The 26496-nt window shown below is 46.3% G+C and overlaps 3 protein-coding genes across 3 annotated transcripts; 2 read left to right on the top strand and 1 right to left on the bottom strand.

The window, feature by feature from the left end:
- Window positions 1-1573: 1573 nt before the first annotated feature.
- LOC117835569 (cytochrome P450 86A2) lies at window positions 1574-4751 on the top strand. Its single transcript, XM_034714928.2, has one exon. The coding sequence runs from the start codon at window positions 2647-2649 to the stop codon at window positions 4258-4260; it is 1614 nt and encodes a 537-aa protein (XP_034570819.1). The 5' UTR covers window positions 1574-2646; the 3' UTR covers window positions 4261-4751.
- Window positions 4752-9272: 4521 nt separating this feature from the next.
- LOC117865899 (mitogen-activated protein kinase kinase kinase YODA) lies at window positions 9273-18386 on the top strand. Its single transcript, XM_034750162.2, has 13 exons — window positions 9273-9637; window positions 11289-12069; window positions 12172-12909; window positions 13563-13650; window positions 13757-13819; window positions 14007-14167; window positions 14278-14353; window positions 14775-14834; window positions 14936-15043; window positions 15981-16217; window positions 16517-16608; window positions 16983-17674; window positions 18011-18386. Exons 2-12 carry the CDS (start codon window positions 11534-11536, stop codon window positions 17488-17490), a joined length of 2667 nt encoding a protein of 888 aa, XP_034606053.1. The 5' UTR covers window positions 9273-9637; window positions 11289-11533; the 3' UTR covers window positions 17491-17674; window positions 18011-18386.
- A 1479-nt stretch (window positions 18387-19865) lies between these two features.
- On the bottom strand, window positions 19866-23208 carry LOC117865908 (aquaporin PIP1-2). The gene is made up of 4 exons (XM_034750176.2): window positions 22697-23208; window positions 21170-21465; window positions 20690-20830; window positions 19866-20187 (listed from the first exon to the last, which is right to left on the bottom strand). The coding sequence occupies exons 1-4, from the start codon at window positions 23031-23033 to the stop codon at window positions 20092-20094; spliced, it is 870 nt and encodes a 289-aa protein (XP_034606067.1). The 5' UTR covers window positions 23034-23208; the 3' UTR covers window positions 19866-20091.
- Window positions 23209-26496: the final 3288 nt, after the last annotated feature.

Here is a 26496-nt window from a genome sequence, read left to right as displayed (position 1 = left end):
GCGAGCTGATGTAAAATTAGGACTGACATCACAACATATATATAAAATATTAAAAAATAGTAATTATAAAGTTCTAAACGTTAAAATTCATCATGCATGTAGCATCTCGGTTGGCTTGGCAGGGCTTCGATGGCTCGGCTCAGCTTTGATAGCTCAACTCCCTATGTTGGACATTTAGCCTTCTAGCTTGTTTGGTTTGCGAGCTGGCTCGAGCCAGCTCATTAACAAAATGAGAAAAATAGTTGCACAGCTCATAAAAAAATTGACCAAGCCGAGCCTAGCTACAAACGAGCCGAGCCACTCGCGAGTTTCTGGCTCGGCGTCCAGCAGCCCTGTAGCAAGGCTCTGACATTCAGGTTTCGCCGCTCCTCCCGATTCCAGGTCTAGTTGGTCATTAGTCATTACTGAAAACTGAACATTAATCCTAACCTTTAGTATCAGTTGGTTTTTTACGAATAGTTCCCCAGGAGTCTCCCGTGACCCCCTTTAGTATCGGTTGGGAGCTCCAACCGGTACTAATGGGTGACCTTTAGTACCGGTTGGAGCCTCCACCTAGTACTAACGGGTGGAGCTCCCACTCGGTACTGAAGGAGCTTCCACCAGCCTTATCCACACACACCCCGCTACCCGCTACCGTCTTTTCCATCCGCTCGCCTCCCCCCATCTTCCTCTCTCTCTCTCTCTCTCTCTCTCTCTCTCTCTCTCTCCCTCTCTCTCTCTCTGCACCCCTTCCTCTTAATACTGCCATCGGCACCTCCTCTGCCTCCCCTCCCTCCACCCTCCGCTCGCCCCACACCGGCAGTGAGGAGTAGCGGCGGGGCGAGGTGAGGTGGCGGCAAGCGACGACGTGCGGGGCGAGGTGAGGTGGCAGGAGTGCGGGGGGTGGCGGGGGCCGCCGGGAGCGGGGCCACGGGAGGGCGGGAGCGGCGGTGGGGGCCGCGGGGGTCGGGAAGGGTGGGGGCGGCGGGGGGGGGGGGGGCGGGGCTTGACGGCGGGATTTTATTTTTTTATTTTATAATACCCCTTTAGTACTGGTTATTTGATCCGGTACTAAAATCTTTCTATTTAGTACCGAAGTAGCAATATCGGTTGCACAACCGATACTAAAGGGGGTTAGGAACTAGCTTTCCCCGGTAGTGAGTCCAACAAATTAAACATCGAGGTAGTCAAACACGCTATAACTAATTGAACTAGGTGATGATGTGATCGGTTGACATAAACCACGCCTGTTGATCGACCTTGCTCCTTGCTAGCACGGCGCATCATAATTCATAACACGCTGACTAGCAGCAGCCAGCAGGGGACGGGGATTGAGGAAAGACGAAAGACACCGCGCGCGGCGCGCGCCAGCAGTTCTCTCCAGAGCTACTAGCTCACTGCTCACGTCGACGTCCGTGGTCGTGGACTTGTGGGTAAGGGCCGCTCGCCCGACGACACCAAACCTCTCCGAACTCCACCCGCGAACCCAACCACAACCAACACCTCCCCGTTCGTCCTCCTCTCGCCATCCCGCAGGCGCACCCCGGTCACGCACCGGCTCCACGGCCGTCTATTTATGCCCCAGGTCTCGTCCAGCCCGTCTCGATGGCACGCCACATGCTCCTGCTACCTCACCGTCCCTCCCCGCACGAGAAGCCAGGCAGCCAGCCGAAGCCGTAGCCGTCGTGCACCGCACCAGTGGCATTAGTGCATTACTGCATCTGCATCGCTCGATCCATACGGACCGGTCGGTCTCCGATCCATTTAAGCGTCTCCCACAGTGAGTCCACTCCGCGAAAAGGCATCCTAGCCCGATCCCCTTGGACAACAAAGCCAAGCCGGCTCCAGCTAGCTGTGCGTGCCCTCGGGCTTCAATGCCTCCCCGGCCGAGCATTCAATGGCGTTTGCACGGGTAGGTGGCGCGACGTCGCGGCGGATTGGCCCGTGGCGCGCGCTCCGGCCAGTTGTTGGCGAGTAACCCGGCGCGGCGCGGCCACCCAACGGCCCCCGGCGGCAATTTATGGGCGACCGCCCGTGCCGTTTCCCGTTCGGCCGCCGCCAACTAGCCTCCGCTCCATCATCCACCGGCCGGTCATCAGGCCGCCGCCGGTGAAGCCCGATCCCTTGGACTCTTGCTTTCGCTCAGCTGCTGATCGACCACCCGTCGCAGTAACCACAAAGACCTGATGGGTGGCGTGTAAATGTGATGTACGCACGCGTTGTGGCGAGTACATCTGTACACACGTACGTGTACGCTGCTACTGTCAGGTACGGCAATTTTTTTACACGCTGGGTGTTGCTGTGTAGCAGAGCTTTGCAGTTGCAGCTAGGGACTCGGGAGTGTGGTGTACTACTGGTAGTGGTAAGACCGACGTACATACGGACCAGCAATTAATCGCCATCCATCCTCAACTGTGCAAGCTCCGACCAGTTCTATAAAACCTCCGTCTTCCCTGCTGCGCTCTGCCATCCCGTCACCTCCCCTTGCAGCATTTCATTGCTACGCTCCATGTGGACTCACTTATTACCGCATTACACTAGCTAGCCAGCCCAGCCAGCCAGCTTGATCTTCTCCTCTATCGGGTCTGATCGGATCCGTTGATCTAGCTGGTGCTGTGAGCGTACGTGTGTGTACAGTAGCTATCTCTGGTCGATCGCCGGCTGGCAATGGAGGTGGGGACGTGGGCGGTGGTGGTGGCGGTGGTGGCCGCGTACATGGCGTGGTTCTGGCGGCTGTCGCGTGGGCTCAGCGGGCCGCGGGTGTGGCCTGTGCTCGGCAGCCTGCCGGGGCTGGTGCAGCACGCCGAGGACATGCACGAGTGGATCGTCGGCAACCTGCGCCGCACGGGCGGCACGTACCAGACCTGCATCTTCGCGGTGCCCGGCGTGGCGCGCCGCGGCGGGCTGGTCACCGTCACCTGCGACCCGCGCAACCTGGAGCACGTCCTCAAGGCGCGCTTCGACAACTACCCCAAGGGTCCCTTCTGGCACGCCGTCTTCCGGGACCTGCTCGGCGACGGTATCTTCAACTCCGACGGCGAGACCTGGGTCGCGCAGCGGAAGACCGCCGCGCTCGAGTTCACCACGCGCACGCTCCGGACGGCCATGTCCCGGTGGGTGTCGCGCTCCATCCACCTCAGGCTGCTGCCCATCCTGGACGAGGCGGCCAACGAGAAGACGCACGTCGACCTCCAGGACCTCCTCCTCCGCCTCACCTTCGACAACATCTGCGGCCTGGCGTTCGGCAAGGACCCCGAGACGCTCGCCCCCGGCCTGCCGGAGAACGCCTTCGCCTCGGCCTTCGACCGCGCCACGGAGGCGACGCTCAACCGGTTCATCTTCCCGGAGTGCCTGTGGCGGTGCAAGAAGTGGCTGGGCCTCGGCATGGAGACCACGCTGGCCCGCAGCGTCGCGCACGTGGACGAGTACCTCGCCGCCGTCATCAGGGCGCGCAAGCTCGAGCTCGCCGGCAACGGCAAGTGCGACACGGCGGCGGCCGCGGCGCACGACGACCTGCTCTCCCGGTTCATGCGCAAGGGCTCCTACTCGGACGAGTCGCTGCAGCACGTGGCGCTCAACTTCATCCTCGCCGGCCGCGACACCTCCTCCGTGGCGCTCTCCTGGTTCTTCTGGCTCGTGTCCACGCACCCCGACGTGGAGCGCAAGGTCGTGCGCGAGCTCTGCTCCGCGCTCGCCGCGTCCCGCGGCTCCCACGACCCGTCATTGTGGCTGGCGTCGCCCTTCACCTTCGAGGAGCTCGACCGCCTCGTCTACCTCAAGGCGGCGCTCTCGGAGACCCTGCGCCTGTACCCGTCCGTCCCGGAGGACTCCAAGCACGTCGTCGCCGACGACTACCTCCCGGACGGCACGTTCGTCCCGGCGGGGTCTTCGGTGACTTACTCCATCTACTCGGCGGGGCGCATGAAGACGGTGTGGGGGGACGACTGCCTCGAGTTCCGCCCCGAGCGGTGGCTGTCCGCCGACGGCACCCGGTTCGAGCCGCACGACTCGTACCGGTTCGTGGCGTTCAACGCCGGGCCGAGGATCTGCCTCGGCAAGGACCTGGCGTACCTGCAGATGAAGAACATCGCCGGCAGCGTGCTCCTCCGCCACCGCCTGGCCGTGGCGCCGGGCCACCGCGTCGAGCAGAAGATGTCGCTGACGCTGTTCATGAAGCACGGGCTCCGGATGGAGGTGCGCCCGCGCGACCTGGCCCCGGTCATCGACGAGCTCCGCGCCGCCGACGCGGCAGCAAGGCCGGCCACGGCGCCCTGCGCGTAGAAGATCCCGGGGATCTGCGCGCCAAGATCCGTGCTGCCGAGGAGACGCTGGACATTGAATGTGTAGATAAGCGTACAAGACAGTAAGTAAATTAAATGGGTTTGGTGAGAGCATTCAAGTCACTTCTCTTCCGGAATTTACCATTCTGATAAGGGAGATGGGGAAATTTTTGCAATTATATTGGCAAGATCTAGCTAGATTTGGATCTGGGCATGTACTACGTCTACTACAAAGGGGTGAAAGAAAAGGGGAGGGTAAAAAAAATAGAGTAATAATTCAGGATCGAGTGCTGCAGATTATTTGTTGGAGGCAGTTCGTGTTGGTGACCGGCCAGCTGTTCTACTACTACTATTTTTTGAATCTTTTTCATGTTTTTTCCCCAATCTATTCCTAGAGAGTTGTCAAATTTACCAACAAGCAACAAACATGTAAAGTAAACGTGTACTGAACTTTGTTTGCTTGTTTGGGACCATCATTTTCATGGGCTGCAATCTTCATGTCTCATCAGTGGCCGATGCATGGCACGGACATCGTGTTGCTTTCCATTGCTACAAAGCAATAGAAATCGTAGGAACCTCCGTTCTGCATGTACCGATCATTCGATGGCGTTTTTTCTCGCTCGCTCGTGAGGGAGTGGCACACATCGGTGTCTCGAATTGATGGCATTTGTTGGCGCCGTCCGTTCCGGTGAAGACCTAGGCACGCACGCAGCCTGCAGATGCAGGTGAAGAGCTACTGGGAATTGCAGGCGCATAAAGGCGACGACGCCGATGTCGCTGACCGACTGACCGTGCCACAAGCTCATTCTGAATTTCTGATTCCGGCCTGCAGCTGCGGGTTCGTTATGCATACACTCTTCTTGTGACGACAACGATGTTTCCATTCAAATACTACGCATTAGTATTATGGATCGTGTGGCACGCGACAGCGACGGTCACGTCCGGATCAGAAGGATTTGAGAAAACGAAGTCCAGACCGTTGGGTTGTTCAGATGTGGTTGCTTAGCGCTGCATTCGATCAAGTCATCTTTGTTCTGGTTCAACGGTTGGTTATGGTTGCTGCAACTGTACGATCTACTGCAGCATGCATCAATCTTGCTTGTCAGTGAGGGTGTGCAGCTGGCCGACCAAAACAACGTCTGTCTGGTTTCTGTCAGGGTTGCAGAAATTTCATTCAGAGACTGAATGTAATAACCACTCGATACGGCAATGGTCAACATGCATGCCGTGTGCTCTCAGAGAGGGAGTTTGTTTTAAATACTAATTGGGAGTATTAAACGTATACTAATTATAAAATCAATTGCACAGATGGAGGTTAATTTGCGAGATGAATCTATTAAGCCTAATTAGTTCATAATTTGATAATGTGATGCTACAGTAAACATGTGCTAATGATGGATTAATTAGGTTTAATAGATTCATCTCGCGAATTAGATTCCATCTGTGTAATTAGTTTTATAATTAGCTCATATTTAGTCCTCCTAATTAGCATCCAAATATTCGATGTAACATGAATTTTAATCCGGACTAAAGATCCGGACACGTCTAGTTGAAGGTTATCTACGAGGAGGTCCATCGGAGCGGGAAGGAGAACTGCCGCTACAAAAACTCTTTGTTCTCTCGTGCAATGCGAGCGCAGGGGACACGAGGGCATTGGCCGGTGCAAGATGCCGACTTTATTTGCTGCAACTTGCTAGCGCAACACGGCATGAGGCCTATTCCGTCACAGATGATTTTAACACAGGTAAGGCCAAACAACCATTTGTTTTTTTTGGGTCGTTTTGCTTTACCAACGAGTAGTTTTAATCGGCCTAAATGCAACTGGTATTGCCAACTTACACCTTCCGTTTCAAATTATAAGTCATTATAATTTTTTTAGAGTCAAAGTATCTCAAGTTTGACCAAATTTATACAATAAAATATTAACATTTATGATATTACCATTAGTTTCTTTATTAAATATATTTTCATAGTATATCTATTCGGTGTCATAAACTTTTGTGATACACTTTATAATTTTAGCTAAACATAAAATAGTTTGACCTTCCAAAAAAGTTAGAATGACTTATAATTTGGAATGAAGGGAGTAGATGAGGTCATCTCCATTGCGGACACGAAGATGGCTTAAAAAGAGTATGCATGTCACACAATAGTAACGGACCTCCTTTTCAAAAAGGCGGAACTGATTATTCTTTTAGGTGGTTTTGATCAATTCCACCCCTACGCCTTAAAGGTAAGGATCTAACTAATAATGTCTTGCTAATGGTAATTTCGCTGTCATTTTCCTCCTCACATTCCCCTCTTCCTACATCAGGCCAATAGCATTAGCAACAACTTGGCAGATAAATGTTTTTTTTTTGAAGCGGCCGACAGTAATGTACTGCTCGTCATGTATTGATAAAGAAGAGGATCAAAACTTTACAAGCTTTAAAAGAAAAGGGAAATGGAAAAACATTCAACCCGAGCTCTACCCTAAAGGGACAACATCTCTAAGCCGTTTTGCACCAGCCAAGCACCAGGCAAACGCCTCTTCCTTGATCTTCGCAGTGAGAGGGAATAAGTTCGCTGAAAAATTCGTGCATTGCGTTCCTTCAAAATCTCCCAAGAGTAGGGAGCAGATCGCCTGCATCGGCGTACCCTCAAATTTGCGGACCGCTCTCCACCAGTGTGATACTTTGTGAAATTACTTGGCAGCTAAATGTTGCCTATGCCATATCCACTGGCAGGGCAAAGAGCTAAGATCCAGATACGAGAAAGGAAAACCAGCAAAGTGCACAATGTCCTAACTGATGGGGTATGCAGACTTCCATTCTGTTGAGTTGAAATTGACTTTTATGAAAAGCTGTATGTTTGCCTTTGATTACTGCCAGGCTCACATACTACATGCCTTGGCTTTCACTTAGACCTAGTATGTTCTTTTAAATCTATGAGTTGTTGATGTACATAGCTTATTGATATTTTTGTTTCCTCATCCTTTACAATAAAAGAAGACACAGGAGTTTGCATGTCCCCTCTCCCCCGGTTCTAAAGGAGCTATGATCGAGCAATTGAGCTTACATGCTCAATTTTTTTTTCAAAGAATGTGCCTGTACACATGTTTCGTTTAGTGAAAATCATGAGTTTTACAGCTAGAGCATCCCATTCCCCGCAGCACCGGGTGGGCACCAAAACAAAAAGATTATACAGCAACGCTTGCCCGAGCAGGAAGCCGTAGGCCGTAGCAGGAAAAGCCCATATTCTGCCCTCCTCCAAGATATCAGATGCCAACTTCCACAGGTAGAAACTCTCTTGTCAAACGCCTGTGGAATTAAAATAGGGAGTCCTGACCTCTAATTCCTTCCAAATTGTCCAAGATTCCAAATCATCCACGAGAATACGAGATGCCCCCATCCCCACCCCTAATTCATAGATTTACTACAAGATTCCATACAAGCCAGAGGCTACAATATGTCAATATTGTCCAAGAGTGCTTAAATTTTATTACCTTTTTCAAGCAAAGTCTTTGGCTCTTACATGAAGATAGTTTTTGTAGCGAAGCACTAGAAGAGCTACATGTTACTCCCTCCGTTCCAAATTGTAAGTCATTTCAAGAATCTTAGAGAGTCAAAGTATCTCAGGGTTGACCAAATTTATATGATAATATAATAACATTTATGATGTCAACTAAATATCATTAGATTCTTTATCAATTATATTTTCATAGTATATCTATTTGATGTCATAAATTTTTATATTTTTCTCTATAATTTTGATCAAACTTGAGATGCTTTGACTCTCCAAGATTCTTAGAATGACTTACAATTTGGGACGGAGGGAGTATATTAAAAGAAGGAAATATAGAGACATACAAGAAAAACGTGTACATAGGTGGGAGGGACAAGGCCTCGTGAGAAAAGCAAACACCGGTGGAGTATAGTGGTGACTTCACAAGGCTAATATATTTCTTGGAAGGTTTTGCAATAAACAAACAAAAAAGAAAACACAGCTAAGCTATTTGCTGAAAATTCTAAACGGACCAGTGTACATGTGTCCCATGGCCCATGGGGTTTGAGAACTGCCTCGCCACTGCTTGTTGGATCTTTGAAGCTGTGCTTCCATACTGGGAGGGGGATTCTGAAAAGTATAGGAAAAACAAAGCAATGTGCCTTGTGTCTCCACCGCACCGTTGCACCGAATAAACTCCAATTAGTATTGATCTATGCCTTTTATTTAATAATGGAACTTCTAAAATGGGACAGCACAAATGCACAATCACCTCGGAGACAATACGAGAAAGAAATACAGATCATATGCATTATCTGATGCAGCTACTATTGGTATTGATTTTACTTACAACTCTAGTAGCAACTACCAGCACACATTATTATTGAGAGTAACCTAAAGCTAAATTGCTTCCTTCGTGCCAGTTAACGTCAAATCACAAGAGCACATTCAAATTTCTCATTTGCTGTACCACTCACATTTTCGTTACTTCGAAAACAATGTTTTGCACACAAGTACATAATCATCAGGAACATATATTATGCTTAAAAACACATGGGAATATATACTAAAAACACACCGAAAAAGCCCCCCCCCTTTTTTTTTGCCGCCGGCAGGCCCGGCAAGCCATCGCGTCTGATCCGCCGCTAATCATAGCCTTCTCACAAGCTTAAACACTCGCAGCACATGCACAGCAACACCGTAGTTAAACCTCGGCGGTTGGCACAAAGAGCAGGCACGCCGGACCCCACCCACGGCAGGGACAGCCCACAGGGATCCCGAGCCGCACGAGATTCTCGCCGCCACCACCACCAACCATCCCCCCTCGCCTCCCTCCCCCTCTCACTCCCCCCGTCCCGTCCCAGCACAGCGCGGCGCGGCGCACGCAGCACACTCCCCCCCACCCCATCCCACTCGCACTGCGCATCGCGCAAGCAGCAGCAGGCAGCAGCAGACAGGGCGAACAAAAACTGCCCCCCTCCCTCCTCCCCCGGCTCCTCCTCTCCCGTCGTCGTCTCCTTTCCTTCCCTTCCCCCCCTTTTTCCCCCGCCCCCCGCGTCCTGCATTCCCCTCTCGCGCGGTCCTCCCCCCGATCCCTCCCCAGATTCCTCCTCCGCTCCGCTCGCGCGCCCGCCCTGCTTGCCCGATTCCTCCCCGAATTCGTCCGCCGTCGGTGTGTTTTTTCTCTCCGTCGCGATTTGCCGTGCCTCGGCGCCGGCGAGCCTCGGTGCCTGCAGGCGACCGGGTGCGGCGGGCCAGGTCTCCTTCCGCCGCCAGCTTCGCTGCTTGGGCGGGAGGTGGCAACCACCTCCACCTCTGTTGCCCGCTCTAGTGCTACCTGACTGGGGTGGACTGGAGATCCATCCGGGCCTGGACTGGTTTCTTCGTTTTTGCTGGTACGTGACCCTGGCTTGCTTGGTTGCTTTGCTTGGGTAGATTGTTCTTCGACTTCGTGCTGTTTCGGGGGCCGTTTTGACTGCTGCGACTGTGAGCAATCAAATCGGAATCTTACGTCCTGTACACTCAGCTAGTGGAGGATTTGCTTGCTACCTGGTGCGCTATTCTAGTCCATCCATAGTTCGATTAGGCTGCTATTCTTCGTGGGCACGATCATGTGCAGTTTATTTTACAAAAATCTGGAGTGTCGACTCATCCGCCCCACGTTTAGTCTGTTCTTGCATAAGTTCCAATTTGTATAGAAGTTAGCTGAGTTTATCAGTATACTTATTGTTGTTATACGTTAGAGCGAGTTAGCGTGGTAGTTTATGCCACCAATATGAATGGTACAGAATGGATTGTGCATATTTTATGCCAGTGCCAGCAATAAATAATATACTGACTGGAATGGTTATTGCGTGAAAGTTCTGAGAGAAATCTGCATTCTGTATGACTAGTGTTTTTTCATATGATCATAGTTTGATTGGATGCTATGTCCTTCTGCCTGTTAGCATTGTCGGTGAATTTTTGGTCCTAGAAGATGACCTTGAGCTTAGAAATTAATTTTCCCCATTATTTACCCTTTTGCATCTAAGCAATTGATGAAAATTTAGCAACTCGCTCACTATGTTATATATATGTTCCTACATGGGGTTCAATTACTGGTACCAAGGAAAAAAAGGGTGTTCTTATTGCCTTGAGATTTCTCTTTTAGAGCAGCTGGCGCTCTTCATTTATTTGCCTTATTGTTGGAGCCGTGCATACTTTCACGAACAATTACAAAACATCATCATGATAAGTCAAAATGATCCTTTACTTTTTAGTAGTTCGTCTACTATATTTCAATACATTTATTAATCTGCAGATGTTTCTAATCTATATCGGATGATATATGCATGAGTAATATCAATTATTTTTATTTATGCTATGCCATATGTGTTTGTGTGTGTGTTGTCCAAGTCTGAACTGCAGCATCAAAATCTGACCCACATTTTCTAGTCAATATGCCTTTTACTTTGAAGAATCTATAGTGTTGACCATGTTTCAGTGCAGCACATAATCTTTAGATGCTTTTAATCTAAAATAGGGGTATCTAGGAGAGTGGTCACAATTGTTGATGCTTACAGGGTATACAATAAACCCTGGATTGGCTTGATTCATGCCTTTTATGCTAGTATGGTTACGTACTTACCTATAGATATAGATTATAGAAGTACCAAAATTAGCCTCACTATGCTTTTATCGGTATAAGTAGTCGTATTTATGCAATTAAGGGATGCACTATTAGGTGGATCCATGGTCAGACCCAACAGCACTATTCAGCTGGTGGGTCCGCCTTTGGACTGTGCCTTCCGATTTCATGGAGGTACGGTCAGGATGCCATTTATCCACTTGAATTCATAAATTTTGAAACTGAATTGTGTGGGTCTCTATCTGTTTCTGTTGCATCATTGTATGTACTCTGGAATTTCCATCTGATCAATGGAAATGGGGATGCCATCTTTACCAAAAAAAAAAACTATTGCAGTCGGCTTAAGAAGTTTTCTTGATATTTTGTTTCAGTGCTGCATTATTGTTATTATATCGCCTGTCTTATGGATGTGGTTTCAGACTTTGAGGTGGAGACGGCGCTGAGCTGAAATTTTGTATTACTTGACGAAGCAAAAACAGGAAATTTAAACACCTCAGTGTTCCATTGTGTGGAAGGTTCATTGTGGGTCTACGGCTTTGTTGAAGTACCCTAATTCTCAACCTCGCCATCTCTAGCTAATTGTCATAGCATGGTAGCTGATCAATCTGCATGACCTCGCTATGAGTATATAAATAAATCCTCTACAGCGCATTCTATATTCAGTATGCCAACATGGTGGGGAAAATCTTCATCCAAAGAAGTGAAAAAGACTGCCAAAGAAAACCTCATTGACACATTTCAGCGTCTCATAAGTTCAAATGAGCAAAAGGGAAGCAGAAAATCACGAGGGAGTCGTAGACATGGTAAAGACACAGCTGGTGACAAAGGTTGCTGGTCCACTGCCCAATCCCGCTCAACATCCCCTTCAAAAGAGGTTTCTCGGTGTCAGAGCTTTGCAGTAGATAGACCACATGCGCAACCACTTCCTCTTCCTGGATCACGTGCTAGGGTGACACGCACTATTTCTGATATTACCGACTCAAAATCCACTTTGGAAAAGCGTGGCAAAGGACACCTGCTACCACTCCCTCGGCCTCAAAAAAGACCTGAAGCTACTGAACCCGTTGCTGAAGAGGCTACTGCTTCTGTCTCCAGCAACTGTTCTATTGATAGTGATGATCCAGGAGATTCTCGGCTTCAGAGCCCTGTGGGAAATGAAACTGAAAATGCCACTAGAATTACTGCAACAAATAGTTCAAGGTATGCTCTCAGGTGCCATGAATAAGTCCATCTTCTTTTCAATATGTTTTTTGTAATTACTTGAATTCATGCTTACGAATTTTGAATACTCTGCTTGTGAAGTGTTGTGCACAGAGAGCTTTCTAGTGCTATCACCAGAAAGAGCACCAAAGATGTTGCAAAGCCAAACAATACCTTTCTCAGTAACCAAATTCTGTCAACATCTCCAAGAGGTACTGTTGCTGACAGCTATCAATCTAATTTACAAGGCCCAAGGCAAATTACCTTGGAGAGTGCTCCCAATAGTTTGATGTCAAGTCCTACTCGAAGCCCAAGAATTATATGTCCCGACCAGATTCCAACTTCAGCTTTTTGGGCAGTGAAGCCTCATGCAGACGTAACTTTCCTTGGGTCTGGTCAGTGCTCCAGTCCAGGTTCTGGTCAGACATCTGGGCATAATTCAGTGGGAGGTGATATGCTAGCCCAGCTCTTTTGGCAGCCTAGCCGCGGTAGTCCAGAGTGTTCACCAATTCCGAGCCCAAGAATGACAAGTCCTGGTCCAAGTTCTAGGGTGCATAGTGGAAGTGTCTCTCCTTTGCATCCAAGGGCTGGTGGGGTGGCTCCTGAATCTCCAACAAGTCGACATGCTGAAGGGAAGAAGAAGCAAACCCACAGATTGCCGCTTCCGCCATTGAGCATCTCTAATAGTTCCACCTTTTTGCCAAACAACTCTACCCCAACTAGTCCTATATCTCGTAGTCCTGGTAGAACAGAAAATCCACCCAGTCCTGGATCACGGTGGAAGAAGGGAAAACTGATTGGCCGTGGGACATTTGGCCATGTATATGTTGGTTTTAACAGGTATGCCTTTTGCTCTTTCCATGCATGGAACTGGATTATACTCATTTCAATTTGTATGTTGATTGAAGTTATAATATAATTTTTTACAAATTGACTTATGTTTATCAAATCTTCAGTTTTTTGTAGCCACTAAGTCAGATTTTATGTGAGTTTTGAATGTTCAATTTTCTGTTCTCTCTTTCTCGAGGATTTATTTCAAGTGCTGCCAGCCTCTCACATAAATGATGATGTTTTAGCAAGTTACTATCTGCACTCAGCATTATTGTCTACTCAAAATTTCTCTTGCAATCTATCACATGTTTGTGGTGAAATCACACGTCATGGTTAATATTGGTATATTTGGAAGGAGTCATTGGCGCAAATGCTTTACCTTAAAAAAATCCAGATTATCTATTTGTGCTGCAAGAAGTTTGCGCTAGAATATGACATATATTGTTATATAAGCAGTAACGAATTACTCTGGATTTTAATTTTTTTTTCTTGGGTGGTATCCTCATTCCTTTTATCATTGATGAAGTGGTCCTGTGACAGCATTATATGTCTGATCACAATAACTCTAGTTATCATCTGTCTTTACTATGTGCATGAATGTTTTGTTGTACTGGATCATCATTTGTTTCTTCATTTTAATTGTTTATTGTCATTTATTTCAGTGATAAAGGTGAAATGTGTGCTATGAAGGAGGTTACCCTTTTCTCAGATGATCCTAAATCAAAAGAAAGCGCAAAGCAGCTGTGCCAGGTATGGTGTTTTCTACATGTTCACACTCAACATTGAAAACTCCACTTGTTTATCATGACTCCTTATGTTGTACCTTCTCTTTTGACATTATTATTTCATTTCACAGGAAATATCACTTCTGAGCCGACTTCAGCATCCAAACATTGTGCGGTACTATGGATCTGAAACGGTATAAGCTGCTGCCTTTAGTTGTAATCTACTGCTAATAGACCATGTTCCCTACCCTTCACTACGCTCTTCCTGTAGTGAATAGCAGGAAAAGGAAAAAAAAGCATGGAACCTGCAGAAATGTATATACTTTTCTCCGTGAGTCTTGTGATTCTTCTAAATGCATCTCTGTATTATACTCAAAACAGGTTAATGATAAGCTTTACATATACCTTGAGTATGTTTCTGGTGGATCTATACATAAGCTTCTCCAAGAGTACGGGCAGTTTGGTGAGCAAGCAATTCGAAGTTATACTAAACAAATACTTTTGGGCCTAGCATATTTACATGCAAAGAATACAGTACACAGGTAACATTATTTATATAGTTACCCTTTTTTAGTCAATTATTGTATGCCTGCTAGGGATTTGCAACTTTTTTTAATCTTTGCTTCTACTTATTCTCATCCTAAATTTGCAGGGACATCAAAGGCGCAAACATATTGGTTGACCCTAATGGTCGTGTGAAGCTTGCTGACTTCGGAATGGCAAAACATGTAAGTTTTCTGCTCCTTTTTCTCTCTCTATGTGTAGAAAACAACTCAAAATTCAAATGATAGTATTTTATCTTCACAGAAGGAAATGTAGTACCTTCCTTTTGCACCTGGACCTCTACTAATAACTACTTGCACTGGCTCAACTTCTTCGATAAGAATTGACCACTTTATTTTGGCCCCTGCTGTTCCTGTTAGCATATCTTCTGGCTTAGATTTCATTGTCTTCTGGCTTTTAGATATGGCTCCAACTTAACTGAGGTTTTTATTGTAACTTTATTGTTTATTTGGTTAAGTGCTTGTATTAAATTTCATCTAAATTTCGAGAATGTTTTTCTCACCTCAAAAGATGATTCTTATATAGTATACATGATTTTAACCTGTGAGCTTGTCTAAACATGTGTTTTGCTGTTTTATTTCTTAGATCAATGGACAGCAATGCCCTTTTTCATTTAAGGGTAGCCCATATTGGATGGCTCCTGAGGTATTGCTCCAAATCGTGCATTGTTTGTTCCGTTACTTTAATTATTTTGGTTGGGTTTAAAAGTCTTGGCCTTCATTGCTTATGTTGTGACAAATATGCAGGTTATAAAAAATTCTAGTGGATGTAACCTTGCAGTTGATATATGGAGTTTAGGATGCACAGTCCTAGAGATGGCTACCTCAAAACCACCATGGAGTCAATACGAAGGGGTTAGTGTTGGACCCTGAAGCTATGGCTTCTGTTTCTGTAATGTAAATTTTCTGTTGCTAGGATAACTTGCCATGTAAGATGCATGATGCATCTTTTTTTGCCACTGCATTAATTGCCAATCAGCTGTTCAACAGTGGTACTAGCAATCAGGCTGGGATTCTTATAGAACAGATCTAAAAACTAGTAGGTATAAAAGTTTCATATTGGAGTCACCAGCAAATGGAGGGTTCATTTACTTTAACCTCTTTTTTTTCATTTTTTCACTACTTTTCTAAAAAACCAACCGATTCTGGTTTTCTCTGTTCGCGTGCATGGACGGTTCTTATAGTAAGCCAAGACATCTAAGTCAAACAATTCTGGCCTTTTTTAGTTTAAGCTTCAATCAATTCTACATTTTAAACTGTTTTTTCAGCATGGCAAATTGTTTCATTTTACTGCCTTGATGCTTTTACAGTTCTTTGAAGTTAGTAGGGGAAGCCCCAACCTATTTTTTTTATAATTTTTTATTCCAAACCCGTTTAATTCGCTCCCACGGAGAGTTGAACCTGGGCTTGCTGGATGCTAAGTGCTCTAACCACTAGGCTAGAGACCCTTTCACTGCTTTTACTGTTCTTATATCATGACTAGCCAAATACTATTATAAACTGTATTCTTCAAGAACTATGTCCTTATGCTGCATGTAAGCTTTGGAAGTGCATGTAATGCTTACTGAATTTATTGAAGAATGGTGAGAGAGCTAGTTTCACTTTGATTTTTTTTTATCACTGAAAAAACAATCTTGAAGTGTTGCTCGGCAGAGCAGTTCATACTATTGATACTATGTTACCTTTTGTTTTGTAAGGTGATGCAATTTATAATCAGAATCATCTTTTTATCAGTTGTAACCTCTTGAATCTGGATGCTAACATGGCTCTTCACCTTTTACTTTTTCCATAGATTGCCGCAATGTTTAAGATAGGGAACAGTAAGGAGCTTCCACCAATACCAGATCACCTCTCAGAAGAGGGGAAAGACTTCATAAGACAGTGCTTGCAACGTGATCCATCCAGCCGTCCAACGGCAGTGGATCTTTTGCAGCATCCATTTGTACGAAATGCACCACCACTTGAAAAATCAGCTGCCTCTGATCCACTGGAACAGTTGACGGTTATGTCCTGCAAAACAAATTCGAAGGTACCAACTGTTTACTGTTTCTGAAACAATTTTATTGTTCAACTAATTAACTGGCATGCTTCTTCAGCCTACAGATAATTTCATAAATATAAGCATTTATTAGTTTTAGCGTCCTTCCCCTTTCATTTTTCTCTATGGCTGTTAAAGATTAGCGTTTGTCTACAAGGTGCGCTAGCACACTGACCTACATGGAATATTAAAGCCATAATGCCATATCAATGGACAAGCAGCTGCTTATTTTATGTTATTGCTGTTCATGTGACTGCATTACATTCTATTTGCCTCTCATGATGTTTCAGGTGGTTGGGCATGCCAGAAATATGTCCTCACTTGGTTTGGAAGGCCAGTCGATTTTCCAGAGAAGAGCTGCCAAATTTTCTTTGGCAAATAGGTAAGTCATTCAATTTTTGTTGAATTTATCTGTTGAGTACATAAGTTCATGCTTTTTATGTGTCCATATGAAGCAATTTTCACGGAGCAGTAAACAAAACTAGGTATCTGCTGGAGCGTATTATATCCTAATTTGCATTCAATCTGTGACTTATGTTATTCTGTTTGAGATTAAACAACAAAGTACCCACCTGTATATAGCTGTCACATAGAATAATTACATTTTCCTATTTGCTGTAGCCTATACTAGTTTGCTGTAACTTAGTTTTCAATCAACTCAACCCAATGCTCCTGGCAAAAAAATATACAATTCAGTGAAGTTTCTTGTCTATCTCCATGGAAAATATCTTCCCTCTAATTATTGCCTCTATGCAGTGATATCCATATACGAAGTAATATATCTTGTCCTGTATCTCCATGTGGAAGTCCTCTTCTGAGATCAAGATCTCCACAACATCAAAATGGTAGAATGTCACCTTCTCCAATTTCTAGCCCCAGAACTACTTCGGGTGCTTCCACTCCTCTAACTGGTGGCAGTGGAGCCATTCCTTTAAACCATGTGAGGCAACCAGCTTACAGAAATGAGGGCTTCACAGTTACATCAAGAGGTCTTGATGATCACTTACCTAGCCGGCCTGCTGATCCAGTACATGGACGTTTTGTTCGAGTACAGCATTCAGCAGGTATTCAGGAGAGGGTAGTCTCTGAAGCTGACATCCTGAGCTCTCAGTTTGGAAAGATGATACATGCAAATGTGTGGGATTCGCATGATAGGCCATTGCCTTCCGAGCGATCCTCTCAGCAGAGCTTTGGGGATTATGTGAAGCTAAAACCTTCACTGGATTTGAGATCTGGTCCTCCTGGGCGCAATCATGGCCATTGATTCTCTAGCAAAAATTGCTGCTTAAGCTTTCAGTCAGGCATATGTGGTAGCTAGTGGTTCTAAGCTGGTTTGTGGAAACCTTTAATTGTATCATATTAGAAGAGATGTCCATTAATTATATCTGATGCTGACAATTGGCAGTGGATAAAGATTCTCCAATGTCAATCCCATTACTTCAAAAAAGGTATGTCCCTTGTCAGAATTTTCTGGTATTCAATGGTTATGTCTCACTTGAGAAGGAAGAGAATTACAATCTATCATGTAGACTTGAGAGTAGAAATTAACATGCTATAACTTCTTCACATTATCAACTACTTTACACACAGCATAGTTTGCATAGTTAGTTTGGAGAACAAGTCCTTTGTTTCTTAAAATGTGGCTGTATGCCTTGGTTGTCAAACTGTAAGCGTTGGTTATTGTATGAATTCTGATGCCTAGATTACTTCCACATCACCATTCAATATTCTATTCATGTAATCTGTGCACACTGAAATTTGTTGAATTGCATTCTTGATGACAGGTGAGACATGCCCTATCAGGTGGGGGATGTTGTATACTAGACTGTCCAGATACTGAAGGACTCAAAACAGTGACTCTGAACCTGTATACTCTTACTCCCGTATCTACAACATTTTCTTTTTTGTTTTCTTTTATGGGGTTGAAGGCCATTGTACAGAAGGGGACTCAACTAGAAGTCCATATTTTGCACAGGAGAAAGCAAGTGAGCCGTTAACCACCCTTTTCTTTTCTTTTTTCTTTGTTATAAAAAAACTTAACAGCTACATATGAATCAGCTGCAGTGCACCCTGCAAAGTGTTGCTTCTGCTGTTGTAATACCGGGTCAATCCATTAAACATATCAATTACTCTGGAAATCATGTTAAGTTGTTAATCAAATTAACCTGTCCAAATGTTGGCCATCCCCAGGTGTAGCCATCTGCAATGCGCCTCCAGAAACACAGTTTTTATTTGTCGCATGAATTGTTTCTTGTAAAGTCTCTTTCCAAACGGTCGTATGCACGCCTGGTGTGCCTACGTCATGATGGCTTCATCTGGGGTGGATCATATCATGTCTACCACCCAGTGGTAGGGTGAAAATGTGGTAGTGGTAAAAGGCGCCGATACCCTGTACCAGCTGTTTGCATTTGCAGTTCTGCACCCTTGATTCGAAAGGACCTTGGCGGCTTGCGATGCAACGCCATCAAGGAACAACCCATGTGCCGTGGCGTAGAGTACGCGGCCAGCAATGCGTTAGGATAGGCCCCGGGTCCCCCATCCACCATCGTCTTTTACACCTGTCGTCCATCATCTTCGTCCTCTCCCCAATCATGGCACTGCTGGACTGGTGGGGGAAGGCCACCACCACGGCAGCAGGTCAGGTCCACCGCCACTGCAGATTCATCAAGCTGCAGCACCGGAGCAGTGGAGCTTCTTCGATGGGTAAATTTGTTGGGAGGACGCTCCTCAATGTTGGTGTTTGCTGGAGGACACCATTCAATTTTATCTTTGCTCATGGACATCATTCAAATGTATCTATTTGCTCTTGGACACCATGATTGTTAAAATAATAATTTTATAGAGTTGAAGAGAGAGAAAATAAGTGAATAGGCGAAAATGCCCCTGCAGCCCACGCTGCATCAAACCATATTTGAAGCTAGTAGCCAGATAAAGGCTATGTTTCAGACCCAATGCATTGCACTTGCACATCCATTAAAAAGAACAACAAAAGTGAGTAATTAGCAGTGACTTTTTTCTTTTGATTTAAGTGACATGCCACGCTCCTAAGCTAGTTGCTTATAGATCATTGCTTGAGTCTTGCAAACTGTACTTGGCATAATCCTGCGAACATGCGATGAGATGCGTGCTGTCTACTAGAGGAAGCTGCAGCGGCGTGTGGCGGTGGGGTTAGGGGCAATATAGTCATTTTAGATTTCTATGTCTTCTCTGTTTCTAAAAAATATTATTTTAATGGCTATGGTGTCTGTGGGCAAATAGTCACAACTGATCGATGTCTACTGGCAAAGACACATTTGAGTGATGTCTACCAGCAAAAATCAACATTGAGCAATGTCCTAGAGCAAAATTTCCCGTCTTCGATCCACCAACGGTTGCGCGATGTCTAGCTTGCCTCTTTATCATCTGTCTCCAATTAAGAGTGTTGTCGCTATGCACTGTTCAGATTTCTGTTCTGGAGGCCGCTTTCTGTCATGTTATGATGTTATTAGAACTGGTGGTCCGGATGCGTATCTTAGAACTAAGAAGAATCCAAATTCGATGTCTTTCGTGGAATTTCACTTGATCGATTCGCATTTTCACATGATATCTGTCGTTTCTTGCCAAGATCCCAACACACAGAGAGCAGCTGGACGGGAACTCTTGCAACAAATGGCCATAACTTAAATCTCCACGATAGAAAAGCAAACAAGAGCTCGGTACAGAAATACACAGGTTCTGGGTTCAGATTAACAGAACAGCGCAGCAGTCGTGAAGAGAGGCGACGAATCGACAGAGATACTAGGCGTGGGCACACAAGACATCAGAGAGGAAGACGCTCGTTCTTTTCTTCGGGCTGGCATGTCTCGGCGTGCGGGGCCGTCGCAGCTTAAGACCTGCTCTTGAACGGGATGGCCCTGATGATCACCTGGTGGTAGATAGCAGCCAGGGCAGCGCCGATGAAGGGGCCGACCCAGAAGATCCACTGCAAACAATGATAGGAACAGGAACAAGGTTATACCAACTCTTCGGCATCGATAGGCGATTAAATGTACGTTAGCAAAGGACCAGAATGATATCATATCCCAAACACAGCCTAGATTAATACATGCCAACTACATGGATTGAGACAAGCCTTTGTGATAAGATTAACACAGCCTCAGAGGCCAGAGCAATATAGTTATAGGTCATGCCTGTCAATGGCATGCCACACTCTGTCTGCATCATTTTAGTAGTTTGGTGAGTGAATGATTACCGGTAGTTTGGTCACAAAAAATATTTCACATAGGTGAGGTGAGAATAAATACAGAACCTAGTTAGAATTAGAACAGACTTTCCAGAACATGCCACTATATTTGTTGCACAATGGAAAGACGGTGGTTGCATGTCTGATATTTTGGATGGAGACATTTCAGTGCGAGTAGGTAACAAAACCACTGGAAATGGAAAGTGGGTGAGAAGAGGACTGAAGAGGGGGTTCCACTCACATGGTGGCTCCAGGCGTGCTCCCTGTTGTAGATGATGGCAGCGCCAAGACTCCTAGCTGGGTTGATGCCAGTGCCAGTAATGGGGATGGTGGCAAGGTGGACCAGGAACACCGCGAACCCAATTGGTAGTGGGGCAAGGATCTGTTTTCACCAAATAAGGATTCATGGTAAGCATTAGCACAAACATGAAAATATGTAATGAAAAGAATGCATATATTTTCAATTCATAGGACCTAGAGTGCATAAGTTCATTACATGCGGCTTCTTAATGTCAAAGACAATAAATAGTTACATGCATACTGTATGAGGTCTATTAATTAAGTTGAACATCAGAAATTCAGAACACAAATTACAACACTGTCATATAAGATTTTAGTTGCAAATGTCGACTAAATAACATATATGTGATAAGCTAAATTAATTGATGAAGAACTCCAACAATTGAACAAACTAGGGAAATCAAGCAGCAGCAGTACTTACAGGAACATGGGAGTCCCTGGCGTTCCTCTTGGCGTCAGTGGCTGAGAACACGGTGTAGACCAGGACGAAGGTGCCAACAATCTCAGCACCAAGCCCTGATCCCTTGGTGTAGCCGGGGGCGACGACGTTGGCACCACCGCCATTGCCCATGTAAAGTCCCTGCTGGAAGCCCTTCACCACTCCAGCTCCACAGATGGCACCCAGGCATTGCATGATTATGTAGAAGATGGCCCTAGTCAGGGACAGCTTCCTGGCCAAGAACAGCCCGAAAGTCACAGCCGGGTTGATGTGCCCTCCTGTTGCAGTTGCAAGTAGAACCATTAGTAGTGCCCTTGATTGTTGCAGTCGTTTTGTGGTTTATGCTTGCAGAATAGCAATATAGCATACGTTCTTTCACAATTTGATATTTTGAGAGGTAGTACCAGAGATTAAGAATCAATATATAAAACAGGAGTAAATAATTTTAAGTACTGCAGTACAAATTCACAACAATACATGTTTAATTGCCCATATGGACTATTCAGGACTACAATAAGTTAGTTAATTGATGTAGCAAAATTTTCCTATAGTTTTCTATGTACAATCCTCACAATTACAAAGGATCGACTGCAGTTTACGCTTCTTATTTGCCATGTCTCTGTTTACGTTGAGTGAGTGACACTCAACTTTTTTTTTTTGTGGGTAGACACTCAACTAATTAAAATGGTGCCTTTTGCGTTTTAAACTTTGAAGCACTACTGAGGAGACTGTGGAATGAAGTGCTGCATCAAAAATGAACTACCACTTGCGGTTGAGGATGCCTTTGCATAATAACAAGCAGCACATGCTAAAGTAGTACAGTATGCTAATGAAATATATTTATTACAATAAGGACAAATCCCTCGAGGTGCAAGAAAGGCTGTACAAATTAGAAGCCAAAGGGAGCTGGCTTAAGATCTGGTTTCTTTCATAAAAAAAAAAGAATTAAGCAGGGGGCTGCTAATCCCCATACTGATGGCAGATAACTGTAAATTGCTATATGCTGGAAACAAATGAAGAAAATAGAAGATAAAGGCACGGAATTTTAGCTACTGTTTGAACAAGAAATAAGAAATGTAACATATTTTGACCTACTAATTTCAATTAAAACAACAAAAATCATCTTGTTTTCCATCTTCTTTAGGGTCACTGACTGTAGAGCAGTATATTCAATAGTAGCCTTGTGAAAGTCGCATAACTTTAATATGCCAGAGCTATATAGCATAGTGGATTGTTACCTATACAAGTTTCTCATGGATTCTAAACTCCTTTGATGCAATATCTCGGAATTGCACACTACGTGCGTTACTAAGTCACTACCATGGAGGATTACTACTGAGATAAGCAAGCTAAAGAACAGGTTCCGTTCACTACACTAGAAATTAGCCATAGCAAAAAGGGTCAAGACGAATCGAAGCAAAATCTTGTGCAGCAATTACAGTAAAATTAAGTCAACAAGAAGTTGGCTGGAAAGAATTGAAGCCACAGCAAGAAGGAAGGAGAGCTGACCTGAGATGCCGGCGGTGCAGTAGACGAGCGCGAAGATCATTCCTCCGAAGGACCAGGCGATGCCCTGGATGCCGACGGTGGCGCACTTGGAGTTGGACTTGGAGACGCCCATGACGGTGAGGATGGTGATGTAGAGGAAGAGGAAGGTGGCGACGAACTCGGCGATGCCCGCGCGGTAGAAGGACCAGGACTTGAGCTCCCCGGGCTCGAACAGCGGCGCCGGCGGGGGCTCCTTGTAGTCCTTGTCGTCCCCGGCGCCCTGCGCCGCCGTCCCGATGGGCTGCCTCTCCGAGAACTTGTTGGCGCCCAGGCGCACGTCCTCCTCCTTCCCCTCCATCTGATCTCTCTCCTCTCTCTCTCTTCCCTTGCGCGTTTGGCCTCGTTGGTTTCTTGAAGCAGCGGTGTGTGTCTGTGCGGTGGTGTGGCACGGGGGGATTATAAAGGCAGGCAGAGACGCAGGGTGCAGGGAGCTCGGGAGCTGGACGGCTAGTGCGTGGAGAGTGAGTGAGGAAGACACTGGTTTTTTCCCTTTGTTTTTCAGAAGGGCACTGATGAGGAGGTGGTTCTGGTCTTCTGGAAAGGAAGAGAAGGTGGCGAGCACGGGAGTGGGTGATGGGACCCACTGGCAGTGGGGGCAGACTGGCGGTTGGTTAGATGCCGTTTTCTCTCGTTGTACTTGTAGTATTATTTCTAGGATTATCCAATTTGAATATTTGAAAAAAAAATTGGTTTCGAGCGAGAAAATTGACGTGCAGAAACTTTGAAATGAGAAAAAAGTATGGAACGGAAGGATGGAGCTAGAAATTTTTTAGCGTCTATCCAAATTCCAAGGTGATGATGCTGAATTGGTGAAAGAAATGGTTCATATTTCATTAAAAAAAATTCAAGGGGGTTCACTGATTGAGTATGGATTGCATTGGTTTTTCCTCTTTATGTTTCTTTTACTTCCTGTGGGAAAGAGATATACTTGCTTGCAGCATTCTTTTGCTGCACTCATCCTTGCTAGGCTCCGTGAGCCTTTTCCTCACTTCGAAGGATTCTCTTGTCTCTGTCCGGGATCCGAAGCCACAAAGGGCAGCGCCGAGCGCACTGATCCAAAGGTCACAGCGCTCCGCCACGCAGGACAGCGACGCGGCAAGGAAGGAATTGTTGAGAAATTTGTGTGTGGTTTGCCGTCCGTCGGCTGCGAATTGTTTATAGCTATAGCTCACCCATTCGAGCAATGCTGTCCTCTACCTTTTTGTTATCACTTGTGGCTGTCCTCTGCTTACTGTTCCAGCGTCGTGCTACATGTGAAATTATGAGTTGTAATCGTCGGCTTCAAACAGATACACTGATAAAAGTAAGATGGCAGCACTACTGGAGTGGCCTACGGCACAGAGTTTACTGTTCCTGTTGTTGCTTTTAACATGTGCTAGCGGGGCATGATTTCATGCATCGCTTTTTTGGACGAGTGATGGAACGTGAACCTAACCTCTTTGCTTTGCTATTCCGTATGGTTCTCCGGAAGCATCACCGGGGGGGGGGGGGGGGGGGGGGGGGGGGGGGGGGGGAACTGCAGTGCAATTCACCCCAAAGGTTCAGCAACTTACCGAGGAAACAATCCTGGCCATTGTTCCAAAAAGAATTGAGGACGGTGTTCTGAAATGTTATCTTCAGTGGAACAAGTGACAGTGCCCATATCCTGATACTTTTTTTTTTAATAAAACCATATCCTGATACAATCAGATATCCCATGATCCGTATGCTGCGCAAGTGCGCGCGTTGTTTCTCCTTTCCAGAGTCAAAAAGCCCTCATGGACCAGAAACCTGCAGACCTATCCGGTTGGGCAAGGAACCCATGAACCGTGCTGCAAAATGTACTGGAAATCTACTGCAGGGGGGGGTGTAAAAAGTTGCTGCGGCTCTGCCAAAGCGAGCAGAGAGCTGCAACAAGGGTACTTGCATTGCAGCTGCTCTCTTTTGAAAGGCTGGGAGACGTTAACAGCTTTTTTTTTGGAGGGCGAGACGCTAACAGTGATTGCGTTGCAATCAACGGGCCTGGAATCGTGCAGATTTTCCAGCGATTCAGGGGGCCCCATGCAGCCAAGCTACAGCTACGGACGGGGAATCTTTACACCGAAGCGCGCTTGATGATTGAGGGCAAGGGCAATCGTTCGTCCCGCTCCACTCCTGCAGACGGAAGCGTGGGCAGGAGGGCACGAGGAGAAGCCGGGATTCCAGGACAGGACTGGAAGCTGCGTCCCTGGAATTTGTAGCCTGAATTAAAATTGTCATTTTCAACGATGCCAATTGCCAAGCATGGCAGATAAACGAAATTTCCCCGGATGAACAGTAGTCAATAAGAAATGTCGCCAGAGAAGAAGAGAAGGAAGAGTTTTTATACAGTAGTACGAGCTTATTTTTTCAGCTGTGGTTTTCATCCACTAACGGCTTTTCAGCTGTGGTTTTCATCCACTAACGGCTTTTCATGTGGCACACGTCCTCTCTGATGGTGGCGTAAGTACATAGCATGTGCAGAACTGCAGCCTTCATAATGTCAAAGGTTTCCAGATGATATTCGGTGATGAGCCCACGTCAGATTTGCCCCCCCTAGACTGGCTTCTCAGCTATCACAACCCTTCCACCACCGGCCCTGCCGTGCGCGCCACACACGTACTACCGGCCGCCGCCCGCGTGATCATGGATGGCTCGGAGGTCCGGGGCGGCGCCACCACCGCCAACTACCGCGCCGTTGTCGTCAGCCCGCCGTGGGTCCTGTACTCCTGTTCCGTTGCCTCCACTGCTATTTTTAAAATCTCTTGGTGGAACCATGGTGTTCGGAATTTGGATATGGCCAGCCGACCGAGCTCGAATGATTGGCTGCAAATGGGAGGAACTGATGAATCCACTCTCATTAGAATATGAAAAGGTTATTGGCCGGATTAGTTTAGTGACAAAAGGCCCAACCACTGCCTGGCTGACACGCTTGGGGGTTGGGGGCGGCGGGTGCTGGTGGTTTGGTCATGCTGCGAATGACTGGCTCAGCTTCATTCCCTGGAATCCCTGCTACCAAATATTCCTATTTACTATGGACTCAACTCTCAACTTTGTTCACGCAACAAAAGCAGAAAAGGCTAGCTCATGTGATAAGCTCAATTGCAAATTGCAAGTTTCTGCAAACAGGGTGAAGATCGCGGAATATGCCCTTATCCAATGCTACTACAGAGTGTACAGACCATGCAGGCGAAGACACACACACACCTGTCGATTCTTTTTGTTCGTGCAACTAAAATAGAGATGCCAGGGGTCCGCTGCCACTGCCAGCCGAACAGTTGGCGACCGAACCAGTCGTTGCTGCATGATTTGCGATTCTCCATCCCGGCGATGCTGCTTTCAGTGCTTTGCTGCGCTGCGTGCATAGGAGTATATGATTGATGGTTCGCTCCTCTCTCGAGTCCGAGCGTGAGGACGACGTCTCCGTTGGAGCCCCGCTGTCGACCCTCTCTCCTGTCTCCCTCGTGCAGTCGTGCTCGGCGAGGCGCAATGGAATGGAATGGACGCTGGCCACACCCGTGCCGTGTGTATCTTCCGTAGCTTCTGAATGTGGCTGGCCGTTCGGCAAAGTTCAGCACAAGCTCTTTCTTCAGATACGGCTAATCCTGGGCGGAATCGGGAAGAACCGTCCAGAAAATAGTAGGAAAGGAAGCTTTTCTGAGTTGATGGTCGCTGCCGCTGATACTAGATCCTTCTGTTCCGCCCTTCGCTTCAGCTTATAAGCTAGCTGAAAAGCTGAAACGGCTGATTTGTTGTGAGAGAAA

Source organism: Setaria viridis, chromosome 1 (genome assembly GCF_005286985.2).
Source record: "Setaria viridis chromosome 1, Setaria_viridis_v4.0, whole genome shotgun sequence".
NCBI lineage: Eukaryota > Viridiplantae > Streptophyta > Magnoliopsida > Poales > Poaceae > Setaria > Setaria viridis.
The sequence above is the reverse complement of the archived record's forward strand: the minus strand, read 5'-3'. Positions and strand labels throughout refer to the sequence as shown.

Excerpts from the sequence above, each read along its gene's own strand:
- LOC117865899 (XM_034750162.2), top strand. The coding sequence starts at position 11,534 with ATGCCAACATGGTGGGGAAAATCTTCATCCAAAGAAGTGAAAAAGACT. Across the intron at positions 12,910-13,562 it reads GTATATGTTGGTTTTAACAG|TGATAAAGGTGAAATGTGTG; the intron begins GTATGCCTTTTG and ends CATTTATTTCAG. Across the intron at positions 14,835-14,935 it reads CATATTGGATGGCTCCTGAG|GTTATAAAAAATTCTAGTGG; the intron begins GTATTGCTCCAA and ends ACAAATATGCAG.
- LOC117835569 (XM_034714928.2), top strand. The coding sequence starts at position 2,647 with ATGGAGGTGGGGACGTGGGCGGTGGTGGTGGCGGTGGTGGCCGCGTAC.
- LOC117865908 (XM_034750176.2), bottom strand. The coding sequence starts at position 23,033 with ATGGAGGGGAAGGAGGAGGACGTGCGCCTGGGCGCCAACAAGTTCTCG. Across the intron at positions 21,466-22,696 it reads CTGCACCGCCGGCATCTCAG|GAGGGCACATCAACCCGGCT; the intron begins GTCAGCTCTCCT and ends CAACTGCAACAG. Across the intron at positions 20,831-21,169 it reads CCAGGGACTCCCATGTTCCT|ATCCTTGCCCCACTACCAAT; the intron begins GTAAGTACTGCT and ends TGGTGAAAACAG.